General features: G+C 40.2%; 1 protein-coding gene across 1 annotated transcript in view; it reads right to left on the bottom strand.

Moving 5' to 3' along the window:
- Positions 1-8448, bottom strand: part of STAC (SH3 and cysteine rich domain) — a 72322-nt gene extending 63874 nt beyond the window's left edge. The window contains exon 1 of the mRNA XM_051612400.1: positions 8161-8448. Within this exon, the coding sequence (XP_051468360.1) occupies positions 8161-8277 (117 nt within the window). The 5' untranslated portion in view covers positions 8278-8448. The remainder of the gene's footprint in view (positions 1-8160) is intronic.
- Positions 8449-22922: the final 14474 nt, after the last annotated feature.

Genomic DNA, 22922 nt, shown 5'->3' with positions numbered 1-22922 from the left:
AAAAACAATTCTCTTAATACTATTGGAATATTAAATAAAATAAAATAAAATAAATAAATAAAAAAATCTGTGACTCTGTGCTCCTGGTAAATTGCATGAAAATAATGATAACAAAAGGAAATCCAGAATAAACAAAGAGTGGTGGGCAGGAGAACAAGAGAAAAACAGTAAGCAAAAATAGTGGGGAGGGGAACAGGAGAAAGAAAACAAAAACAAACCAACACTGGTGTACAAATAAAACAGGAGCTTTCAAGCAGGGATCCTTAGGTCTAAGAATATTATTTGTCAAGAAAAGCTGAGTTCTTCCAAAAGGTATTTAAGGAAATATCAAAGGATTGATTCAGGTCAGTGAAAGAAAAAGAATAAACAAACTGTGGTACAGTAAGGATGGGATAAAAGGCTGGTTCAGACTTTCAACAAACACTTCATCTTACTTTCTTCCCAGAACAATGACCCTGGGGCAAAATAATAGGAATAATTGAAAGAGGCTACAGAAATTAATGGTATGACATTAAAAAAGCAGTTCAATGTGTCTGCTGAGGTGAAAGGGAGAAAAGAAACCAGTTAACCTCTGTTACGAAATTTTACTTTGGAAGTCTAGGAACAAGTTTTCCTAACAAGATTTATCAAGCCAGAAATGACACAAAGTAAAATAGAAGTTCATTTTAAGAAACAGGAAAAGCAGACCCCAGTAAATACAGATCTGTAGATCTGAAAAAAAAAAAAAGAAAAAAAAGAAAAAAAAGAAAAAAAAAGCGTAAATAATCTTGGACCATTTTTCTTGGATAAGATGAAAAATTTTCTAGAATAGGAAAATAAGTTAGGTCAAAGGTAGATTATGTCTATTTGGATTTTATTAAAATTATTGAGTATGCTACCAACAGGGAATCTATTAGCCAACATTGAAAAGAAGGGAAGTAGTGAAGAAACTTTTAAGGAAAGTTCAAGGGGAGATGGTTGCTGTTGAAAGAAGAAATACTAGATTGAAGGAAGGTCATTGCTGGAGCTCCTCAAAGAACACCGGCCTTGTGTTGGGGTCAGTGTTGCTCCCTGTATTTTTATTACTGAATCTGATGCAAAGATTAAGCACATCACAAAGCAGTTTCCCTTTGAAATGAGGTTGGAGGTATTGTCAAAGCTGAGGAGGCCTGGGGTATGAGGGATGGAGTCATGAAAGTATGATGAAGCTCAGCTGTGGAAATGCAAGCTTGTGAACCTGAGACATGATCCAAACCACTCTAGATGAGGACACACAAACATATCCTGGATCCACTGGAAATTGCAGAGAAATAGAATGGGGACCTCTGGTTGACCAAAGGGTGACTAGGAGCCACAAACATCAGAACCATGGTTTCTGGGAAAGTTATTGAAACTTTAGTGATACTGTAAAAGATCTCATGTAGAATACCATGCACAAATTCAGTTACAAATTCTTTTCAAGGAAGATTATTCAAACCTGAAACAGGTGTATGGATCTGCTTCTAGGATGAGATAAAGAATGGAGAGTTTGTCTTATGTCAGCCTGGGTTGTTTACTGTAGAAAATAAAAGGCTGGCTAAAGATAAAAAAGTATACGCTTACATGATGGAGACATGCGCCAAGAATCTTGCTAAAGCAACATTATCCAAATTACAATGCAACACAAGCTGGCTAGAAATAAACTTAGACTGGAATTAGAAGGGGGAGAGGGGCAAAGGGCATTCCTTATCTATTAGAACATTCCAGGTGTTGGGAGAGCCTTTTAAAAGTAGTGATAAAACCTGAATTCAACAGGATTACTTTATGAAAAAGAATACAGCATAAGAGACTGAGACAGTAGGACTGGACTGCCTTCCAGCTTTGAAAACAACTTGTTTTCTTTCAGTGAAAATGTTATATATTAGTAAATAATTTTTTCACCACACAAGATTTCAATCAAGTCATCTTTAGTTGTTGAAAGGTAATAGACATTTTCTTCATTTTGGCAACATAAAAAATGTAGATAGAAGAGAATGACTGATGATCTGTTTTGCCTTAGTTATCTCAATACGTCTAGGAACTGATCTGACATATATATCAAAGTGAAAACAATACCAGCATGTTTTAATCAGAAAGAGAGTATGAAAGAGAAAAAAGTAAAAATAAATGTAAATATAAGAAAAAGTATCCTCAAAGAATTATTGAAAGGGTAGGGCACTACTTTCCTGCTCTTAATGAAATCTTCCCATACACAATTTCTTCTAACACTTCATCAACACACGTAAAACATATTAAGCTCATTTCTTTCCTTTAGCCTTACCTTCACTGTATGTACTCACCATTTTACCCAGAGGCATGGGGGTAAGATTAGGAATAAGTGTTTTTTTCTTCCCCTTTCTCAGGATTTTTTTTAAGCTGTTTGGTGTTCCTTTGAAGGCTACCACATACTGGTTCACATACTGGATATTTATCACTGGTGTGGAGGGTGAAACACTAACTGTACATCATACTCCTTGCCCTTTTAAAATATTAATTGCTGAATAACCATCTATGGAGCCTCATAAAGTATTAACTCTTTAAGTGGGGGAGATCTCTGCTTAACAGCGTATCACAAATCCTACATGACTGAAATCTTATGCAATGCTATTAAAATCCAAGAAGTTTTATGCTGTTTACCTTAGTTCAGTATCTAATATTAACACCTGGTTTTGAAACATTGCATAAGCAATATTGATCTATTGGACGAGCAGGACAAGGGAAAGTAAATTCAACCTTCTTGACTGATATGGAGGTATACATAAATGAAGTCTACATCTTGAACTTCAATGCTTCATCCTTTTCTTGCCTTGCTGCTTTTCAGCAACTTCCATTTTACATACCACATATGAGGGTAGCTACTGCTTGAACAACTGTGCTGTGTCTCCCTGAGTTGCCCTACCTGAATTTGAAGAGAACAGTCTGCATTTCCCTGAATACTAGCCATTAGACTGTCAGTGTATGGAAGTGTCAGACTGAGACAGAATAATTCATTTTGTGAAATACATAGTCCAGATGCCGCTCTATTGATTTGGATGTCTAAGGGTTTTTCTGCTTTTTGGTGTGGGCTTTTTTTATTGGTTGGATGGTTGTTTGCTGTTTATTTCTTTGTTTGGTCTTTTTCATTTTTCAGCTCTTCAACTACTTACCTAACTATCCTGATTGTAAGCAATTTGTTAGGCCCATGACTTTGTGGTTCAGGAGAAAAATTTAAAGCTATCACACCAAAGACGTGTGAGATGATACATCACAATTATAGCTGGACTTTACAAAAAGTAATGTGAATGGGCAAAACTGTGGAAAAAAAAATTAAAATTGGTCTTCACACATATGCACTGATATCTACAAATAAGCAACTTTTACATGACAGATTGCCTGCAACGGCAGGGACAGGGCTTGATGCCCCTTCTGGGGTGTATGAGAGAGCCTGAACAACGTTTATCATACTTGAAATGAAACACTGATAGCCTGAAGTTCAGCCACACTGATCAACTCTGCTGGTACTAGCTCAAATATCATAGATTCTCAGCCCCTCGCCCCCCCAACTAAAAAGTGGTAAGGGAATTGTCAAAGATATAGTCTATTGACTAAGAATGCACCCAGCCATTGTTCACAATACAGCAATATTGACTTGACTCACACCTAAAGAAATCAGCAGATGGGCTCTTTCCTCTTAATCTAGAAATGCCAGTTAAATATAAGAAGGATAAAGCTAACAGAGCTGCAAGCCAACTATGCTAAAACATAAATAAATATTGCCAGGTGTAAGAATCTTTTATTTAAGCACATATTCCTTCAAATTTTAGTTTTCTTTACTCAATTCCAAGTTATCTTTACAGAAAAGACACCAGAAATATACTGTGTATTTAGAGGGCCAACTGCATCCAGGGCTGCATCAATAGAAGTGCAGCCAGCAGGGCCAGGGAGGTGATTCTGCCCTTCTGCTCTGCTCTGGTGAGGCCACACCTAGAATACTATGTACAGCTCTGGAGCCCTCATCACAGGAAAGACATGGAACTGTTGGAGAGGGTCCAGAGAAGGGCCATGAAGATGATCAAAGGGCTGGAGCATCTCTGCTGGGAAGACAGGCCGAGGGAGTTAGGGCTGTTCAGCCTGGAAAAGAGAGAGCTCCAGGGAGACCTTATAGCAGCCTTCCAGTACCTGAAGGAGCTACAGGAAAGCTGGGGAGGGTCTTTTCACCAGAGAGGGCAGTGATAGGACAAGGGGTAATGGTTTTAAAATGAGAGAGGGCAGATTTAGGTTAGACATCAGGAAGAAATTCTTCATGAGGGTAGTAAGGCACTGGAATAGGTTGCCCAGGGAGGTTGTGGAAGACCCCTCACTGGAGGTGTTTAAGGCCATGCTGGACAAGACCTTGTGCAGCCTGGTCTAGTGTGAGGTGTCCCTGCTCTTAGCAGGGGGTTTGGAATCTGATGATCTTTAAGGTCCCTTCCAACCTTAACCATTCTATGATTCTATGAGTATGATCTGTGATTGCTGATACTGGATTTCTGCTTACATTGCTAAGTTAGTGATTGTATAAGTGTGCAGTGTGCCTTTTATTGCTACAACCAGGAGGAAATTTTCCCTTAAGATTCATCAGCTAATGACTGCCCCATTGAGCTGTAAATCTACGAAAGCTTTTGGCAAACTCATAATTTGCCTTCTTGGAAACCAGATGTGAAGATCCCAAACAGGTGGGAGCCATAACTACAAACACATGAATGTAATATAATTAGCAATTCCATGCATTTGTATGGCACCATCATAAAGTTTTTCTTCTAGTAAACCTTAAGTATCCACTCAAGTCATACTTCGGTGTGAAGTAAATGTTTTCAATTAATTAATTATCGGTTTTGCAAACATCTTTAACCATTCAAGCTCTAGGGATTTTAGCACAGCAGGAGTATAGAGAGTGCTACAGGATGGCTCTATGATAGCATGTTTGCTACCCTTCAGACACCTGGTTGAAGTTGTATTAATGAGAGAGTATACTGAAGGTACTATGTGTAAAGTACTTGAGGACACATAATCCAGACTGCACATTCATATTCTACAGCAATATATATACCATGTCATAAGGCAAATATGTACTTAGAACATGTAAATGAGTTTGCTCTTAGGGCCCAGGAAATGCAGTGAGTTGAAAGTGTATTTGAATTTCCTCTTTCGGAGCACTTGTACTGAAGCCCAGGTGTTAAGGTGCTCATGGTGAGGAAGACATGCATGGCAGCCCAGTCTTTCAGCTTTCAGCATCTGGGTGTGCTCATCTGTAAATATGCTCCTAATCCATAGGAAAGGGTGGTGGGAGGCTTCTGCATTTATTAAAGAGAGCTGCTTTCCTGTGAAAGGGGTATGTGACTAACACAAGAGTAATTCTTCCAAATTTCAGCTACTTGGTAGCAGCCTGAAGTTCTGCCTCTCAAATTCATGTTCTCTCAAGAATTGCAATGTCTCCTCTGGGTCATCTTCTGAGTACAGCCTGAAGTGTGCTAGATAAAACTCTTTTCCTGGACTTTGTTACTAGAAGGGAGTATGTGTCACAGTTGTCTATGGTTACACAGGAGTGGCAGCAAGCTTGCTACACTATTTTTATATTAGTTTTTCAAAATTGTTTTTCTGCTGAAATGTTTTCAAATGCATTTTGGAGGTTGCTATTATCCATGTTGTTTCTGTTCCTATATTTGGAGTCATAATAGTGTTTTGCAACAGAAACAAGTCATTGTGAGGTAATTAGATACTGCACAAACAGTTCTCCAGTAGCTGCAGCAGACATGAACTTGTTAACCTATGCAACTGAAGTACCTGAAGAAAGCTTAGCCCTCTGTGAATGACAGGATAGCTCCTCAGCAGGGGACACTGTGAGATAAAAGCTTGCACACAGGCCTTTAGCACGCACTGACTTATGCCTTTATAAAGGTCCTTAGCTTTTGAAGTACATCAGTTCTCTTAGAAAAAAACCAACAACAAACACACACACAAAAAACCCCAAACAAAACAAACCTCAAAAGCAAACAAGAACAAACAACATTTTTCAGTTTTTCAATCCTGCTGTTTACTAGGACCAAAATAAAGAAATCTTATCCCATCACTGGAGAGTTCAGACGATTCTTATGACTCTATCTATGAAAATTACAATACAGAATGCTTTCTGATCATATTTGCAGTTCAAAAATGTAAACACGTAGATTATATGTTTACTAAAAATATCTGTATGCAAGTAACAGCATCAGCTGCAAGGTCATAGCTTTTGCCAATTCCAGTGTATTGCTTCAAATACTCACAAGGCTGGAAAAACTGATGTTAATAATGTTTGATTAGATACCAGTTTCTAGCCTGTTTGCTCTCTAGCCTTGCATGCACATGGATGCACAAACAGTAGGAAGGAACCCTACACACAGCGCATCACTTTCTGTTTAGGATTCATGTTGGATCAGTTTGTCTTGGGCACAGCACTCTGTGACCCAGTGGGCAAGTCTCCTGAGCACCATTGTAATGAAGTGCCTGGCAATGTGAGTGGCACCTTGAGCTTCATAACCATTTGCCTGGCACTAAGTGAGGACAATAGTTGGGAGCACAGAGCCCGCCAGACCCTGTGCACAGCCCAGCACACATGAGGAGCTGGTGCTGGCAATACCGTGAAGGCTTTTGGTCACTTTTGGGACCTGACTCCAGGGCTTGAGGTTTCCACTGGCCAAATAACATTTCAGCAATTCCAAAGAAGTGGTCTTGGGTGGGGTGGGGGTGGGGATGGGGGAGGAGGAGATTTATGTACCAATCAGCTAGACCCTTTTAGAGCATGTGGTTAAACCTATAACCCATTTAATTTTCATTTCCCACTAACCAGGAAGACTGCAGCAGTGTCCCAGTAGTGCTGAACTGGTATAGTGTCTAGTATATGTCACAGCTGCTGGGAGAGCTCTTTTCTTTTAAAGAGGCTGTTTTAAATAGGGAATACCTTAGCTCTCCTCTTTGGAGTATAGCGTCTAATAAAACAAATAAAAATCCCAAAGCCCACATCAGAACTCTACCCACACAGACAGATAATTTGGACTCCCTCTCCAGTAACCTACCTATAACTGTGGAATAACATAGCTGTTTGCTTACATTAGAGCCAGGCAGCCACTGTCTTTCAACTCGGGCGAGCACAAACCTTCCCTGTCAAGCAGCTGCTTTGCTCACACAGTACCTCCTAAGGCTCTACCCAGTTGTAAGCTCTTGGGGTTAAGGACCTCCCTATTTTTACATGTTTACATAGCACATAGCATCACTATGAAGTTCACAGGAAGATCTGCCAGGTGCTATAATGATACCAAATCATAAGTAAGAAATAGAAGATCAGTAAAGGCACATTAACCAGGTAGACTGCAAAGAACATAATTATGTAAGGCTACTACTTTTTCCCTTTACCTCTCTGTCTTCCAAGTAGCATACTGGCAGGCAGAAAAACTTTTCATATGCAAGGCAATTAAAAACTCAGAGGCTGTGCCATTTGAACAGGAATCTGGTTTTCAGTAAGGTAAATTGAACCACATTTAAAAAATAATCAAGAGATAAAAGGCTGTAAAACTCCCCCCACCTTTTCTGGATGGTGTTCATAAGGCTTATTGTGTCAAAGCTGTCACTTATATCCTGTTTCAACTGCTGGCTCATTAAACAATGAAAGTTCACTGATAGGTCTGCCAGAGAAGGTGATGTGAGTGAAACACTCCAAGCCCTCAGGTAAAATTATCTTATCTGATCCTGTGAGAAAAATAATTCTTTCCAACCACGAACAAAACCTTTTAAATGATCTGATGCTTGGCGTGAAAATATCTAACCAAATCTATTGGTGTTGATCCCCTCTCTGAGCCCCACCACTCCCCCTGACTTTAATAAGGGAGAGAAAACACAAGCAAAAATTCCCAAACCCAACCATCTCAAAAACCAGGTATTTTCCCAGTTCAGATTCCTAAGCTAACCAGGTGACACAGAGAATTCAGAAGTAGGAGTGTCAGAGCAGGCACTGCAATAAGAGGTGGCTCATAGCACTCTACCACTGCTCCTGGCACAGGGCTCCAAATAAAAATCAAAGCCATGCATCTCTTTTCAAAGCAAAGAAAGAGTAAAAAAAAAAATAATAAAAAAAATTAAAAATATATAAAATTAATCCAATTATCGGAGTACCTTTGATTCCTGGCTGGTAGTTGATGCTGGAGAAGGGGGCTGCTCTGTGCTGTCCACTTCATTCTCTTTCTCCACGCTGTCCACGCTGACTTCGGTCGTGCTGCTCGGAGGAATCATTTTACCTCTAAAACACCGCTACTATCAGGGAAAAAAAAAAAAAGGCTACAGACCTCTCTCGCTTTTTTTCATTAATATCCTCTTTCTTCTCTGCTCTTCTGGAGCAAACGAACTCCAACCGCTCGATTTCACTACATTTGCAAGACTAGAATTCTCTGGATTTTCTTTTTCCCCTTCTCCTCTTCCTCCTCCCCCCCCTTCTTCTCTCCGTCCTTCCTCCCTCCCCTCCCCTGTGCAATACCGCTGCGAGGGGAGCAAGTTATGGATGGGTCTGTAGGTCACTTGTGTGCCTGCTTCTGTGATTTCCCTAATCCGCCTCTCCTCCCTGTGCAGCCGGGAGGTGTGGAGCAGAGTCGTGCCCGTCAGCTCCGCGATCAGAGGGGAGTGAGCCGAAGCAGAACGCCTGAACCACGCACATCCACACACACACGGGGCACCGGAGGGAGGAGTTGTATTTCTAATGCTGTGAATAGCTTTGGAGGAGCATGTGTGGTCATCGTAGTGAAAGAAAGTAATGCGGGCATTCTCACGCACACAGAGGCAGGCAGTGGCTATGAGGTCGGGAAGCATTTTACATTTTCACAGGTAGTGGAGGCAGAGTTGGAAGGGCAGCTTTCTATTCTTGCAAGTCTTTTCATGAAGATGGACTCTAGAAACAGAGGAGAAAAATGAGTCTTCCCTCACCTTACCCTAGAGAAGATTATTTAAAATCCCAGCTCCCCAGTGTCTCTAAAGACCCCCACCTTGCCTTACACTTCAGACTTGCCAGCAAGTGACAGGATGGAGTAAGGATAGAGTCACCTGTGGATCCACGTGTTCTGTGCTCCCCTCCTGGGCAGGGAAGCAGGGAAGCCGGGAAGCCCAGCTCTGAGCCATGCACATGCAATCAGGGCCAGCTGGAGCTCCCACTACGGCACACATCCTGCACCTGTAGGTTGTCATAGTGATAACACTCCATCCTCCACAGGGCAGTGACAGAGAAGAAGCAGCCTTCAGGAAGGGCCTGCCGGCTTCCCCCGCTGCTGTCGTGCCCAAGGATGCGGCACCCAAAGTCATGCTTGAGGCTGTGGTAGTAGCAGCAGAAGGTCAGCATGACTTTGCTGGCTGGCTCAGATTGCTTTATAGTACTCGAGTTTTTGCCTCTGATTTAAATCTGCTGCAAAGGTGCCTGTCAGCTCTCTTCCCTGCTGAATTAAGTTCGGTATTGTGAAAGGCTGAATGGATGTGCTTACCACCAGATAGATGCTTTGCAGAGCGGAAGCCACTCCATATGGCTGGTGGAGATGTCTCATTTAAAGAAAACGGGAAAAAACCCCAACCCAAATATGTTTCCAATAAGCAATAATTAATCCTGGAAAGTGAGAAGGAAAAAAATTGTCACTTAGTTGATCTATACTGGACGTACAGGTATTTGGATGTGATTTGCTGGGGTGTGAGTGAGAGAGTAGCTTCAGTACCTTTTAGCTCTAGGAGAGGGTACCAGATTCCCTCCCAGCCCCACCTCTTAAAAACACACTGCTAGCTGGAGCTGCCCGCCAGGCACCCTCCACCTCAAATAACCCATGGGTGAAAGTGAAGGCAAGTTTTCAAACGCTAAGGGTTATGAAGATGAAACACAGAGCAAAAATTGCCCTGCAGCCTCTGTATTCTCAGAAACTATGAAGAAGCCAGGGGAAAAAAAAAAAAAATCAGCTTTTCTTTGAATCCATGGTGAATTTTCAAGAGTGGCATTTAGATGGGGGAAAAAAAAGCTTTATTTCTTTGAAGCAGAATATATAAGATGCTGAAATCTTTAGCAGACAATGAACATGAAATGCTGCAATGCTATTTGCACAGCTACTTCAGAGCAGAAGTGCATCTTAGGAGTCTTCCAGAAGAAAATATTATTTGGCCTGAAGTTGCTAACACCATTACAGAGGTCAAAAAGAGAACACTAGTTGCTATTGAGGCAGTGTCAGTGACAACTGAGATTGAAGCAAGGAAATATAGAGTTCAGAGGGGCAGATTTGGCAGGAAAGTAAAATAACTTATTTTAAAGGGTTTGATTTCTAAAATACAGCAGCGTCTTACGCTGTTCTCTTTAGAGCAGGAGGAATTCTCCAGATGCAAAGGTTGTTTCTTTCACTCAGCAAGTAAGATTTGGGCTTTGCTGTAAAATCACCCACTTAACAATGGGCTGGGACTGGGAAGAGTCACAGTGTAGGAGAATTAGGGCAGATGTGGGCAACAGAAATCTTGGCAGGGTGGCAGCAATTGAATGCTCCAGTTCTGGCAATGGTATCCTTCCCTGATTGTCCAGCCTAGCAAAGCCAAGCCAGGACCCGGGCATGGTGTCCTCTGTTCTGTGAGCCCAGCAATGCAACAGGTAAGAATCATAACATTAATTTTTGTCCAGAACCCCGCAATGTTGTGAACCAGTCTTCCTTGTTAAGACGCTCAAAACCAGTTTCTTGTGGTGAACCTGTTAAGTTAGTTTTGAAACGGTCATGGAGTGGCTCATTGATAGTTAACGTTCTAAGTGTTGTAAAATCCTGCACACATTTTGTATGAAAAGCTTGTAACGTCATGACTGTGTAAGTGACTATCACACCACTCTCTACGCTCTCTCATTTTTTGTAATTTTTTTTTTTACCAAATTAGTACTAACACCTGCTGCACTCCCTCTCTTCTCCCAATTACTCACTTATCAACCATGACTGATGTGTCAGTTTCTTGACAATTAGCCTAAGAAAGATGAGTCAAACCTAAAATCTTACCAAAAAAGCAAAAAGGAAGTTGGATTTCTTATATTTTTATTTCTTTCCACAGGCGCTGGCTGTTGAAAATCAAATATTTGATACAACAGAGCAGACTGATCAAATTAGATGAACCTACATCTCTCTCTCTCCCTCCCTCTCTCTCCCTCTCTCCCACGCTTCACTCCTGTGAAGTAGGATTTGTGATTACCGCCGATCAGTCTCTAAGTGAAGGTACTTGTTGGAAATGTGAGCACTGCAGCACGGTGCTAAACAAGAGAAAATTGAGCAGATTCTCTAGTGAAGAGATGAGTGTACATGTCTGGAGTGGGGAAAGGCAATTTGGATGACTAAAATATGAGAGCCAATTTTCAACCCTCAGCTGAAGTTGCTGCACCATGTAAAAGCGTTTGAATGTTGCCTGAAGTTCCCACCAAGCACTGCTCTGCTGGGTGATCTGAGGCTAATTGCATGGGTGCTATGCCTGGTCTGGCCTCTCACATGCTCTCTGGCTGTGCAGCTACAGGTGACAGGGTGTGATGCAGAGCACACCGCTGCACTGGGGCTCCAGCAGTTCCTCCTAAGCTCTGGCTGCAGCCAGCATGATAAGAGTGTCCCAGAGGCTCTCAACACCAGGAATATATACACACTGCTGTACTGCCAAGTCCTACCTGCTGTAGAGGGCCATGGTGGCAAGATTAATCTGATGTAGGGGTTTTGGCCCATGCCACGTTCTTTTGCATTCTTTTTCTGGTACAGGCATTTATCTGACATATTTGAGCACATTTCTGCAAAAGAAGTACAGGAGTAGAGTTGATTTCACCAAAGGAAATATATGAAATTAATACTTATCAAAAATATGATTCCTGTTTAGAATCCCACGTGTTTACTAGAGAAAAATAGGAAGTAAAAAGGAGACAGAGAGCTATAGGTTATTCACTGCCAGGTGCCTAAACTGTCTTGTACTCCCGAGCAAGGAAGGTAAATGGAGCATGTGGGGACAATACTATTGCTAAATGACACTGTTTTAATCTATTATGCACCTCTCTCTAGAAATGTACAAAGCAGTGAGGAATCAGGACAGCTGCCACCAGAGCAGAGCCTTCAAAGGAAAGAGGAATTAAGATTACAGAGTCCAACTTCCAAAAAAGATGCAGTCTTGAGCACCACAGAAAACTACTAGAGCCAGAAAAAAGGTTGTCATTCTGGCAGTTGCAGTGAAACTTGATCAGCCTCTCCCCAAGACCCTCAGTTCAATCTGTGAGTGTTCCAAGTGAGAAATAGCTTCATTTCTTAGTCAATTCAATTTTGCCTTTGTGGAAACTGCCAACAGGCACTACCCTTCTAGTGCCATTTGTGATGGGAATTCTACTTTGGCATGGCACGTTTGGCCAGATGTAGTGGTGAATGTCTTCAACTAGGCTCACCTGTCAAATATCCCCTATCACCCACAGCTGGCTACTAGACTGCAAAGATCAGACCATTGCTCTAGTGGAGTATTTGCATGTGTTTCCAAGTAAAAGATTTGTGGGCACTTCTCACCAGCATTCATTGTACCCACAGAGGAAACAGTATTAAAATAGTATGAAGTGGCTGGGGTTTTTTTTGTTTATAGTTACACACTCCTTGTTTGCTTTCAGTACAAACTCGGCAGTTCATCAAGCAGTGAACATACTAACAACCCCCTCAGATTCTGCTTATCAAAATACCATCTAAGGGTTAAAATCAGCAGCTCATAAATCTGGAAGCACAATGCTCTGAAAGCATTTCCAAAACTAATGAGATACTGGTGGTTTGCATTTTGACTAAAATGATTTCAAAGTAGTTTTTAGAGTTAAAATATTAAGCCTCCCCCTGCTCGAGGGAGAGATTATGCTGTAGCAAATGGGTAACAGTGGGAGAAGCCAAACTAACAGATTTGTGCTTGTACTTAAGCAGGGACAAAAATGGAACCTCTGCCTGAGTACTAATTTCAAAACCTTCTTTCTCTCTATCCACAGCAATGCCACAGGGAGTGATGTAGACATCACACTGCAACTTGGGCAACTTGAATCTGTCTTTCAGAGAGATTATGATGTGATTGAAACACTGCTACCCAGACATCTAGACTAGGAGAAAGAAGAATGCTGCATCCTCTTGTGACAGCAAGAAATATTTGAGGAGAGAAGAGGATGTAATTATAAAAGATGGAATTTAGCCAAGATACAGCATGTAATATGTTCAGTCTTACAAAATGTGTTGCAATACCTTTAAATAACCAGCAACAGTCCCGACCTGATTTTACATCTCTGCTGGCAATATGATTCCTTCTCACTTTTTATAGGAATGTGATATAAAAAGAAGAGGCCCCTGGAATCAGTAGCACCATTTCCTGCAACTCACAGATGCTCCTAGAAATTACTGCCATTTAATAACCATTCCCTGGACTCAGTCCAATGTGACTGTAGCAGGATTGCCCTGAACCAGTTCAGTGGGTTGCTGCAGTGGTGATTTAGCCATGTACTAAATCCTTTCAGGGTATATATGCTCCAATATTTAAAGAGATAACAAAGATATTATAACAAACATAATTCCCTCCCATTCTTTCTGGAGTCTGCTTTAACCTCGCTTCTGTTTCCTCAGCAAGTCATTAATGTTCTTCCCGATGGCTCTCAGTACCACTCAGAGGGGTCTCATATATCATCTCCTACCTCTTTTCCTCAGCCTTTTCCCAGGTGGGGTAGGAGGAATATCCCACAGGGTCACCACTGTGGATTTTGGAATTTTTTTATTATTTTTTTCTGAAAGGCTTTCAGTAGGAGTGAACTTTTAGTTGCCTCTTTCCTTCCTAGACCTTACTTTACCTGAATTGTCCCTTAAATTCTTTTGTCTGCTTGTCTGCCTTTCCAGGCAGGAGCTGGCTATTATAGCTGACAGGGCTATACAGGATTTGTCTCAGGTTCCTGTTTTCTCCATTCACTCTGGTATTGAATACTGTCATCATGAGCTATTTCTTAACTAATGTCAGTGAAAATGCATTCAGAGCAACGTTTTGCTTAGACTGTAAATAGAATCCAAAACAGGATCTGGCAAACATTTCCAGCATAGATGGTGGTGAACACAAGGATATGTATATGCAATTTTTTTTTTCCATACAGATACCTTATGGCCATGTACCAGTTTTTAAAAGGCTGTTCACGCACAGTATTTCCCATCTAAGGGAGTTACAGTGTGCCTGTCACTGTAATACTTAGGCACAAACATGCATGCTGAATGCAAAATGAACCTCATTGTCAACTGCAAACCCACAACAGTTGTGCTATCATGTTCTGCTTTGGAAGAAGAAAAGGATTTCTCAGTGTGCCAATGACCTTTGTCAAGAAAGTGGTACAGGGTGTGGTCGAACTCAGTTAGGCACAGCAAATCTTCTCAAGGCTTTCAGACCCTAGAGGATGAAGAGCTTTGTAGAAATATCACAAATTATCATTAGCAAGATTAACATTCCACTCTTTCAGACTAGTACGTGTGCCAACCGGAATAGGAGGGTGTATGATGAGGGTTGCCCGCAATTACGTAACATATGATAATGATCTATTACAGCTCTCAAACAGGAATAAAGAAAATGTTAATAACAGTAAGTCTACAAGCAGTGATAAAAGCACTAAGCATTTGAGCTGAGAACCTTTCCAACCAGATTTCTTCATAGAAACAACGTTCATTTTCTAAAGTGCTCTAGAGCATCCCATTTTTATGTTTTCTTGCTTACAGCAATAGGAAAGAATATGAACACTCGGTTCCATTTGAAATCTCAACACAGAGCATTCTGGACTCACTGCTTCTTTTAATAAGTATGTATCACTGCCTCTTATTATTCAAAGGGGCCGAGCTCAGCTGCAAGAACAAATATTTCACTGGCAAATATAATAAAAATTTTTAGAAGTACAAACATCAGAAAATAAGAGAAATAAAAGAAAAATAAGCAGGATATTGTTCAAAGTGCCTTTACCTTCCCCATTCATAACTATTCCTATTCTTCACTGGATTTAAGAAAAAAATCACTTAAGGTTTCATTATGTTTGTTAGTCATACCACCTGCAATAATACCATTCTATAATTGTCATTCTGATGCCTCAGTGTCTGAAGTGTTCAGGCAGAAAAGGATTGCACACCAGACCCAGTAAGAGCTGGACCTGCTGTTCCCATGGAATAGGTTATCTCAAGTTCAAACACCTAATAACTAAGCTCTATGGTTTCAGGCTTTGAGTAAGTGGGATGCTGAAATATGTTGTAAATTTATCTGTATAATCAGTCATGTTGATTTTTATAAGATAACTGAGACACAAAGTTACATGAATGATGATTTAGCATATGTATTTCTCTATGATTTTCATATTCTATTTTTGTTTTGTAGTCCTTAATACTTCTGTGTGTTTAATTAGTCTCTTTTACTGGATCATGAGGAAAGAAAAGACTACTGAGCAATGAGCACCTGGATGGCTGAGAACTGGAGGAAAAGCAAGTTGTTCAAAATTCCAAGGGAGGGATAATATTTGGGATGCTTTAATTTAGCCAGAAACATAACTGACAGGACTGAGCACAGATGGTTGGGTACATATAAATTCAGGAGACTGACAATTATAGGAAGCAGCAGTTTATGGCAAAAGAGGTGGCCATCATCTCATAATGTCAGGGATTGCTTTAATCTGGGGCATTCTTCTGGGATCCCAGATACAAGGAAATCCAGCAGATTTGATGGTGCACATGATCAGAACATTCAAGAGATGCAGACATTAGGAAAATATAACTTCAATCAGAAAAAATCTTTGGTTCATAAGAAAATATGAAAAGGAAAGTACTAGTAATGAAGGTGGAATACAACAGAGGAGATTTTCTTTCCAAAGGGACAGGGCCAGCACTCACATATGAACTGCAAACCCAGAAATTTGGTATCCAAGCTGTGAGCTCTTTAGGCTAGGTATTGTCCTCCCATTTTGAGTTTGTACAGCATCTAGTGGCTAGTTTTGCTTTCTGTCTGATCTTAGGTACTACAGTAAAACAAACATTAAAAAAGTGGATGTGTGCCTACACAATCCCAGTGCAAATCTAACTTGTGCAAGATTTGGCTGTGTGCAAAGATTTTATCACCAAAATTCTCCCTTTGCTTTCCCCTCTGCTTCTCCCTGCCATTCCATTCTGTTATCATAAGCAAAATTCTGCTTTTCTGCACAGGTTATTCAAAACTGGAGGAGGAAGTATAAAAACACCTATTAAAAAAAAGAATAAAAACACAACCCGCAATGGTATTTTCAAGACTGAAAGCTTAAATAAAGACACAGAAATAAAGAAGTAGAAGCTAACCAGTTATATTATACAGACAGGAACCTTAAAGATCTAGTTCCAGCCCTCCTGCATAGGCAGGGACACCTCCCACTAGACCAGGTTGCTCAAAGCTCCACCCAGCCTGGCCTTGAACACTTCCAGGGAGGGGGCATCCACAGGTGCTCTGGGCAACCTGTTTCAGTGTCTCACCACCTTCATAGTGAAGAATTTCTTCCTGATTTCAAACTTAAATCTACCCTCTTCTGTTTAAAACAAATAACCCTTGTCCTACTGCTACAGGCCCTTATGAAAAGTCAAAAGTAGTAGTGTAGACAATGTTCTGATATAGAATAAAATTTCTGCTGTGTATTTGTGTGACTCCCTAATGTGAGCTTTGTGTAGGAAATCTATTTTTATCTTCCACACAGAAAAGTAAAGAATGTGGAGAGCTGTGTGTGATATGCCTTAACTGCAGATAGTTGGTAAAGATTTTAACTTCTTTGGGATATTATTTTAATCCCACTGCAGTCAGTGGAGATATGAGGCTGTTTGCAATATGCCTCAAAAGACATTTCTCAGTGAACACAAACACAATGTGCTCACATTATCATGGGACTTAAAAAAAATGCTTCACAGACCTTTCTCTTCTTCCACAGAGGTGAAAGCTGCCTTTTGACCTAGACAGAAAAGGTGAACCATAATCAAGCACTTAGCTGAAAATCCTAACACTTAAGTTTGAAACAGTTTAGGTTTATTTTCCTTGTTGTTGTTGTTGTTGTTATTATTATTATTTTATTATTAAACACCTAAAAATTATTCCTGCATCCTATGATCCCATGAAAATTAAAAGTAATCTGGTATCGGCTTGAGTTGCCTCATGTCCCTCTATTTACTTTTTAAAAAGTCAGAATTGAAAGTTTTATTCCACTGAACTAAGACTTTATATGATCTAAATACAAAAGTTGTAAGTACCATAAAATACATTGTAATAAGCAGCTGCAACAATTTTTTTTTCAGTCCTTCATTGCTCAGCACCTGGTAAACAGGCTACTTAAAAAGACTTGGGGACAATTTTCCAAAAGACATGAATGACACCAGAGTTCTGAACTTTGTTTAACAAAAGACAGATAAAGCTAATTTTTAGTTTAAAGAGAACACACGTCCCTCCTACCTGGAGAGAAACATTTTGAAAGTCGCAGTAAAAGCTTCTCTGCCAATTCTATAAAACATCTTCCCTGAGCAACACAGTTTTGCACATGAAGTTTCAGTTCTATTAGTTTGTTGGCAAGGGGGAGTCATTCACAATCAGCTTTCAAGAGAATAAATATTTTGGAAGAGAATTATCTTAAAGGGAAATTTTGAGGATGCATACAAAATCCTGGAACCACTGAAACCATCCCTGCAAAAAAGTTCAGGTGGTTCCAGTTAGGCATGTCTGCTACTATCTGTGGGAATAAAATGCTTCTGAAAAACCAGGCCGTAACAGTTACTGGCAAACAGATCAGACAGTGCTATTATAGTCAGCATGCAAACCATTTTCCCTGTTAATTATGTGTCTAATGTCAGAGATCTAATTACCCAAGAACAAATTAAAATTCCAAAAAGAGCACAGAAATGAAAAAATGGAAAACAGGCCAACTTCCCTGAAGTTTTCACTCATGATAATGATAGCCTGAGAGATCAGCATCAATTTTCATTATGTTTTAACTGTGTTTCTTGTTTATTTATTTGTTTTACAAATGGCATGAAAAAAAGGAAAAAATAATTCTGGCATATATTACTTTCAAACACTTACCTCTTTTCAGGGCTTCTTGTACCATCTGACTGTACCAAATTACCCTGGTCATTATTTATTTCAGGCACTGTGAGTGAAGCATCCATGGAAAGATATAAAACTACTTTTTGAAATACAGTTTTACACCAGTATTAATTTCACCTCTGAGAAGACTATTCACACATTCCTAGGGCCATGAAGAATATCAATAACTTCTCTGTTAACTATTTAATCTCCTCAATCGTGATTAACATATAAAACAGAAATTACAGTTTAGGTGAAATTCCTTCCTTAAAACATAAGTTTTCTCTGTATACGTGTTCACCTCGTTTCAAGCTTCTGATGACCAGTATTACTAGGCTCCTGTCTATCTTCTGCCTAGAGTTTCCTTGTCTGAGGACCAGCTATTTCTCCAAGCCTCTTGAGAAGCATTATCAAAGTCAAGAGCAGATTAGCATTTAGCAACTTTGTCCCCAGTTTCCTGCTGAAATACCTTGTCAAGATGCTATGGGACGGTGCTTTTTAGAAGCATGAAGTGGCATTGGAAAGCAGGTGAACCAGTACCTAAGTTGCATCTGAAGACACATGTGGGAGTTTTTAATAATTTTTTCTAGATCAAGCCTAAAGTCTCCATTCTCAACTTTCAACTTCTCTACAACCAGAGGGTATAATATGAGCTAAGGGCAAATTTGTAGAAGAATGTACCAAAAGGAGGAATAAGTATTAACTTGATATTACAGAAACCAGATTAACTACATCACCTGGGACCCCAAAAGAGTCACAAATTAATGGAATCATCGCTCTCATTTTGTAAGAGTCTACCCATGAGGGAGCAACTTGACAAAATATCAGTTACTATTTTAAATGACAAAGCCAAACTAATTTGTCTTAGCTGTCAGACACTCCTACTCAGAAAGGACAATCCCTGTTTTTAGCACACATGTTCCTATTTTCTGTATTTGTCTGTATAATCTGTACCTCCCAAAGAAGTGTAACTATTCCAATGCATTTCAGCACAGTTTAAAAGCCATGTCCCTGTTTCACCCTCAGGGGTTCCTATTAATTCCCTTCAAATGTTAGTTCAGGAAACTAGGATTTTCTGCTTTAATTAGTCACCTTACTTATCACTCCATATTCCACTACCAGTCCTGGACACTGAAGTGATTTTTGTATTTCCCATAAAGCTAGTTTTGGTATTGGGAGCTTTATCTAACAAAGTTTGTTAGGACTCTCCAACAAATTCAAACCACTACTTTTATTTTTTTTTTTTACTTAGAGACTGACACTAAGCTATATTCTCTATTGGGATTTATTGGGAGATGTAGAAAAGCGTGGCTGTCAGATTAGGCAGTGTTGTAACCATTTGGATAGGTTTTCCCAGTGTGGAGGAGGCAAACTGCTGCTCAGTGGGAGCACTGCTGGTGCCTTGGCCTTTAGTGAAGACCCATCATAGACCCAGTAGAGAGCTGTCCACAATAAGGCTTCTTGGGAGACAGGTTCTGAATGTATGTAAGTCCCTTTGAGCTGTGGCAAGAGGATCTTCCCTTCTTCCCTAGGTGGGGAAGGAAAGAGAATGGAGTTAGGGAGTGATGTGTCTACACAAAACCTGTGTTCATACCATGTCGACTCAGAAATGGATTGCAGGCAGGTTTCAGAACATGTTTAGGAGAAAGCTAGGGTTTGGTCACTGAAGAGCTGCCTTCTTGGATGGAGGTGAGAAGAATAATTGCTTCCTGTTTATTAGAAATTAACGCCTGTTCACCGTAGACTTACTGGCCGTTTTGGCTTGATGCTAGCATGAAGTTCTGCCATTTAAACTGAAGAAAAACTGGTGATATTTTTACTCCTTGATATTCTAAATCAACAATGTAAAGTATTCTGTCAATGACTTTTGAGCCTTTCCTAAGCCTAGCTTTTCAGTTGTAATTCCTCAGTCATGTCAGCATGAAGACATTAGCTGATACAGTCTGAAGGCTAATAACTGTACCTACTTACTGGATCACCAAACATACGTCCTAATTCCTTCACTCTGTCCCACCTATGCTCTGCCATGATCTTTGATTGGAATACTTGTGTATAATTTCTGCAGTCTTTCAGACAAATCTATGCAGTGCTTATAATTTACGATGTGGACAAAACCTGTCAAATTCATAAGTCAGTAGAGCTTGATCAAGCCATGTGAGCTCATGAAAGCAGGAAAGAGTGTGCTTCTGGAAATGCTTTAGTTTCTTATCTGTTGCATGCCTGAAGTAAGCCTTTTTCTAGGCGACTGCTCATGAGCAATGGTCTTTCTATAAAAGGATGGAATGCACTGGCTGTACTGTGTTCAAATGAGCTTTTAATTCTGAATGTAAATTTCTTCTTGAATGTCAGCTATACATACTGGTGCATATTAGAAATGGAAGATGGATCAAATGTTGCACAGTGCTGCAGCTGTATCAGCTTCCTTGTCTTCTAACATGGAAAACAAAATTAAGAATAAATACAGAGAAAAGAGCAGAATATTAAGAACTCAGGTCTTGAAAAAGAATTTAGGGTTTGGCTTTAGTTTTGCTGGGTCAGATGGTGAAATTCACTGCAGTGCTTTCAAAAGCTAATGGCAGCAATCTAGATTTGCACAGCAAAATATCAGATTATAAAACATTCACATGCACGCAAATGAAACTGCAAAATGTGTCTCTGACTTTGATGTAAGTTTGTCAAGTGGTTCATCTATTTTAGAGGAACGTGATTTCTGCAAATTTTGCTGCACTTAACATTAACTGCAACATAACTGTAACACAACTTGAACCCTGTACAGCACCTGATAGTTTTCGGTTTCCAGACACTTAGGGCCATTTTCCCTATGAGGGTCAAGAAAAAAGAACATCTGCCTGTACTAAATTTAATGTTATTAAAGCATTCCTGGGATTGCTTGTCAAAGTCAATGGATAATTCAAAGGCTGTAATGTAAGAGCTACATTTTCTTTTTGAGTAGGGCAATCACGCATTTAGGAGACAGTTAAAAATCTAAGTATATATATATATTTATATGAATGCTGCACATTATTTTTCGGGCATGGTGTGCTGTGCTAATTGTTTTGATTACAAGAACCACAGCCAACAGAGAACTAGCTCCTGGGCCACCACCACAGAATGAATAAATCTCATGAATCTGAACATCTCATAGTTTGGGATTTAAAAGAGAAACCAACATCTGAATTCTGTTTCACACCATGCAGCCTCCTCTTCTCCCCCACTTCCCTCTGGATTTTGCAGCCCAGAAGTCAGACAGCTCATTCCAGTCACAACCCCATCCCATCCTTTTCACTGCTCCAGCGTAACTTAACAAGCGTACCCCCCTCACACGTTTTCATGCTGCTGCTGCTACAAAATCTATTTCTTAGGCAACACTAGAAGCAGCATTTCTGATGTTAATGGCCCTAAGCATATGTCTCAGTCCCTGGAGAACTGAATAGGATCACTGAATCCTAGAATCATATAACGGTTTGGGTGGGAAGGGACCTAGAAGATCATCTCGTTCCAACCCCTCCCTGCACAGGCAACTACTAGACCAGGTTGCTCAAAGCCCTGTCCAACCTGGCCTTGAACACCTTCAGGGAGGGGGCAGCCACACCTTTCCTTATGAAAGGGCTGCAAGAACTGGGGCCCAAAAGTACATCTGCTGTAGCCTCACAGCCTCTGAAACACGCAGAGTCTTCTCAGGTCTTTAGTTTATACTTTCTACAATGCAGACTTAAGGCAATTTGGGATGGTCAAACTACCTTTAAAGGGCAAACCAGATCAGTCAACCTGCACGAATCTGTGCATGTGCAGATCACTGTTATGTGAAGGTCTTTCAAATTCCTTAAGCTGCAAACTCTCCAGTCATTTTTTCTTTCGAAGCAGCCACATACTAAAACTGAGACATCGGTGTATATTTGGAATAGGTTACCCACAGCATATCAGCAGGCCAGGTTTTATTTCTTTGGTATTACGTTGGTTGTGCATCTTTACTTCTAGCTAGAAGAGTGGCTCACAAAGAGCCTCCATAAAGGTTCATTTAACACAACATGAAAGCAGTTAGAAATAAGGACACTGAGCCAAGCACACCTCTCAATCAAGTTGATTCAGCAGTGTGAACTGATCAGCCTAATTAGACAGACATGATGAGGAGCTACTGTCCTCTCTAGAAATAACCAAGTAAATATAGAGCTGCAAGAGCAATCAGCCCTTTATCAGAGGCGACTCTGCAAGAAGCAAAACATCAGCACTGCAATTACGACAAAATGGCAGCCAGGTGCAGAACCTTATGTATCTGTGTGTGTGGCACTGGGGGATTTTTAGGTTTCTGTGAAACTGTGCTCCAGTGTCTAAGCTTACCAAGAAAGGCAAAAGAGAAGAATGAAATATGGATTTAAGTTCTAGTGGAGTTCATTGAAAACTGTCAGAACTGTGAAGAGCTGGGGAAAAAAAGATTCAAAAAGGCAGGTGTATTCCTGCAGTTTCATTAAGTTATTTTTGCTCTAATGCAAAAACAATTACACAAATCTTATTTCAAAATTATGAATTACGAGCATTTATTTACATGCTGTTATATCTGCATGCCTTTTTGAATAATTACAGCTTCTAGTCCTTATGATTATGACTATAAGTTAGAAAACATTAATGGAAGCAGAGTAGAAGTATCTGCAGTCATTGTCTGAAACAACAGCTTGGATGGGTATGAATGACTTCATCCACCTTAGCATATATTAACTCTGAACACTGATAATAACAATACTGTTACCATTTCACTACTATCAAGTTCATTTGAAATATTGAGCTAACGCCCATATATCAAAAACTCATATTCTCTC

This window comes from Apus apus, chromosome 2, assembly GCF_020740795.1.
Source record: "Apus apus isolate bApuApu2 chromosome 2, bApuApu2.pri.cur, whole genome shotgun sequence".
NCBI classification, from domain to species: Eukaryota; Metazoa; Chordata; class Aves; order Apodiformes; family Apodidae; genus Apus; species Apus apus.
Note: the sequence above shows the minus strand (reverse complement) of the source record. Positions and strands in the feature narration are given on the sequence as shown.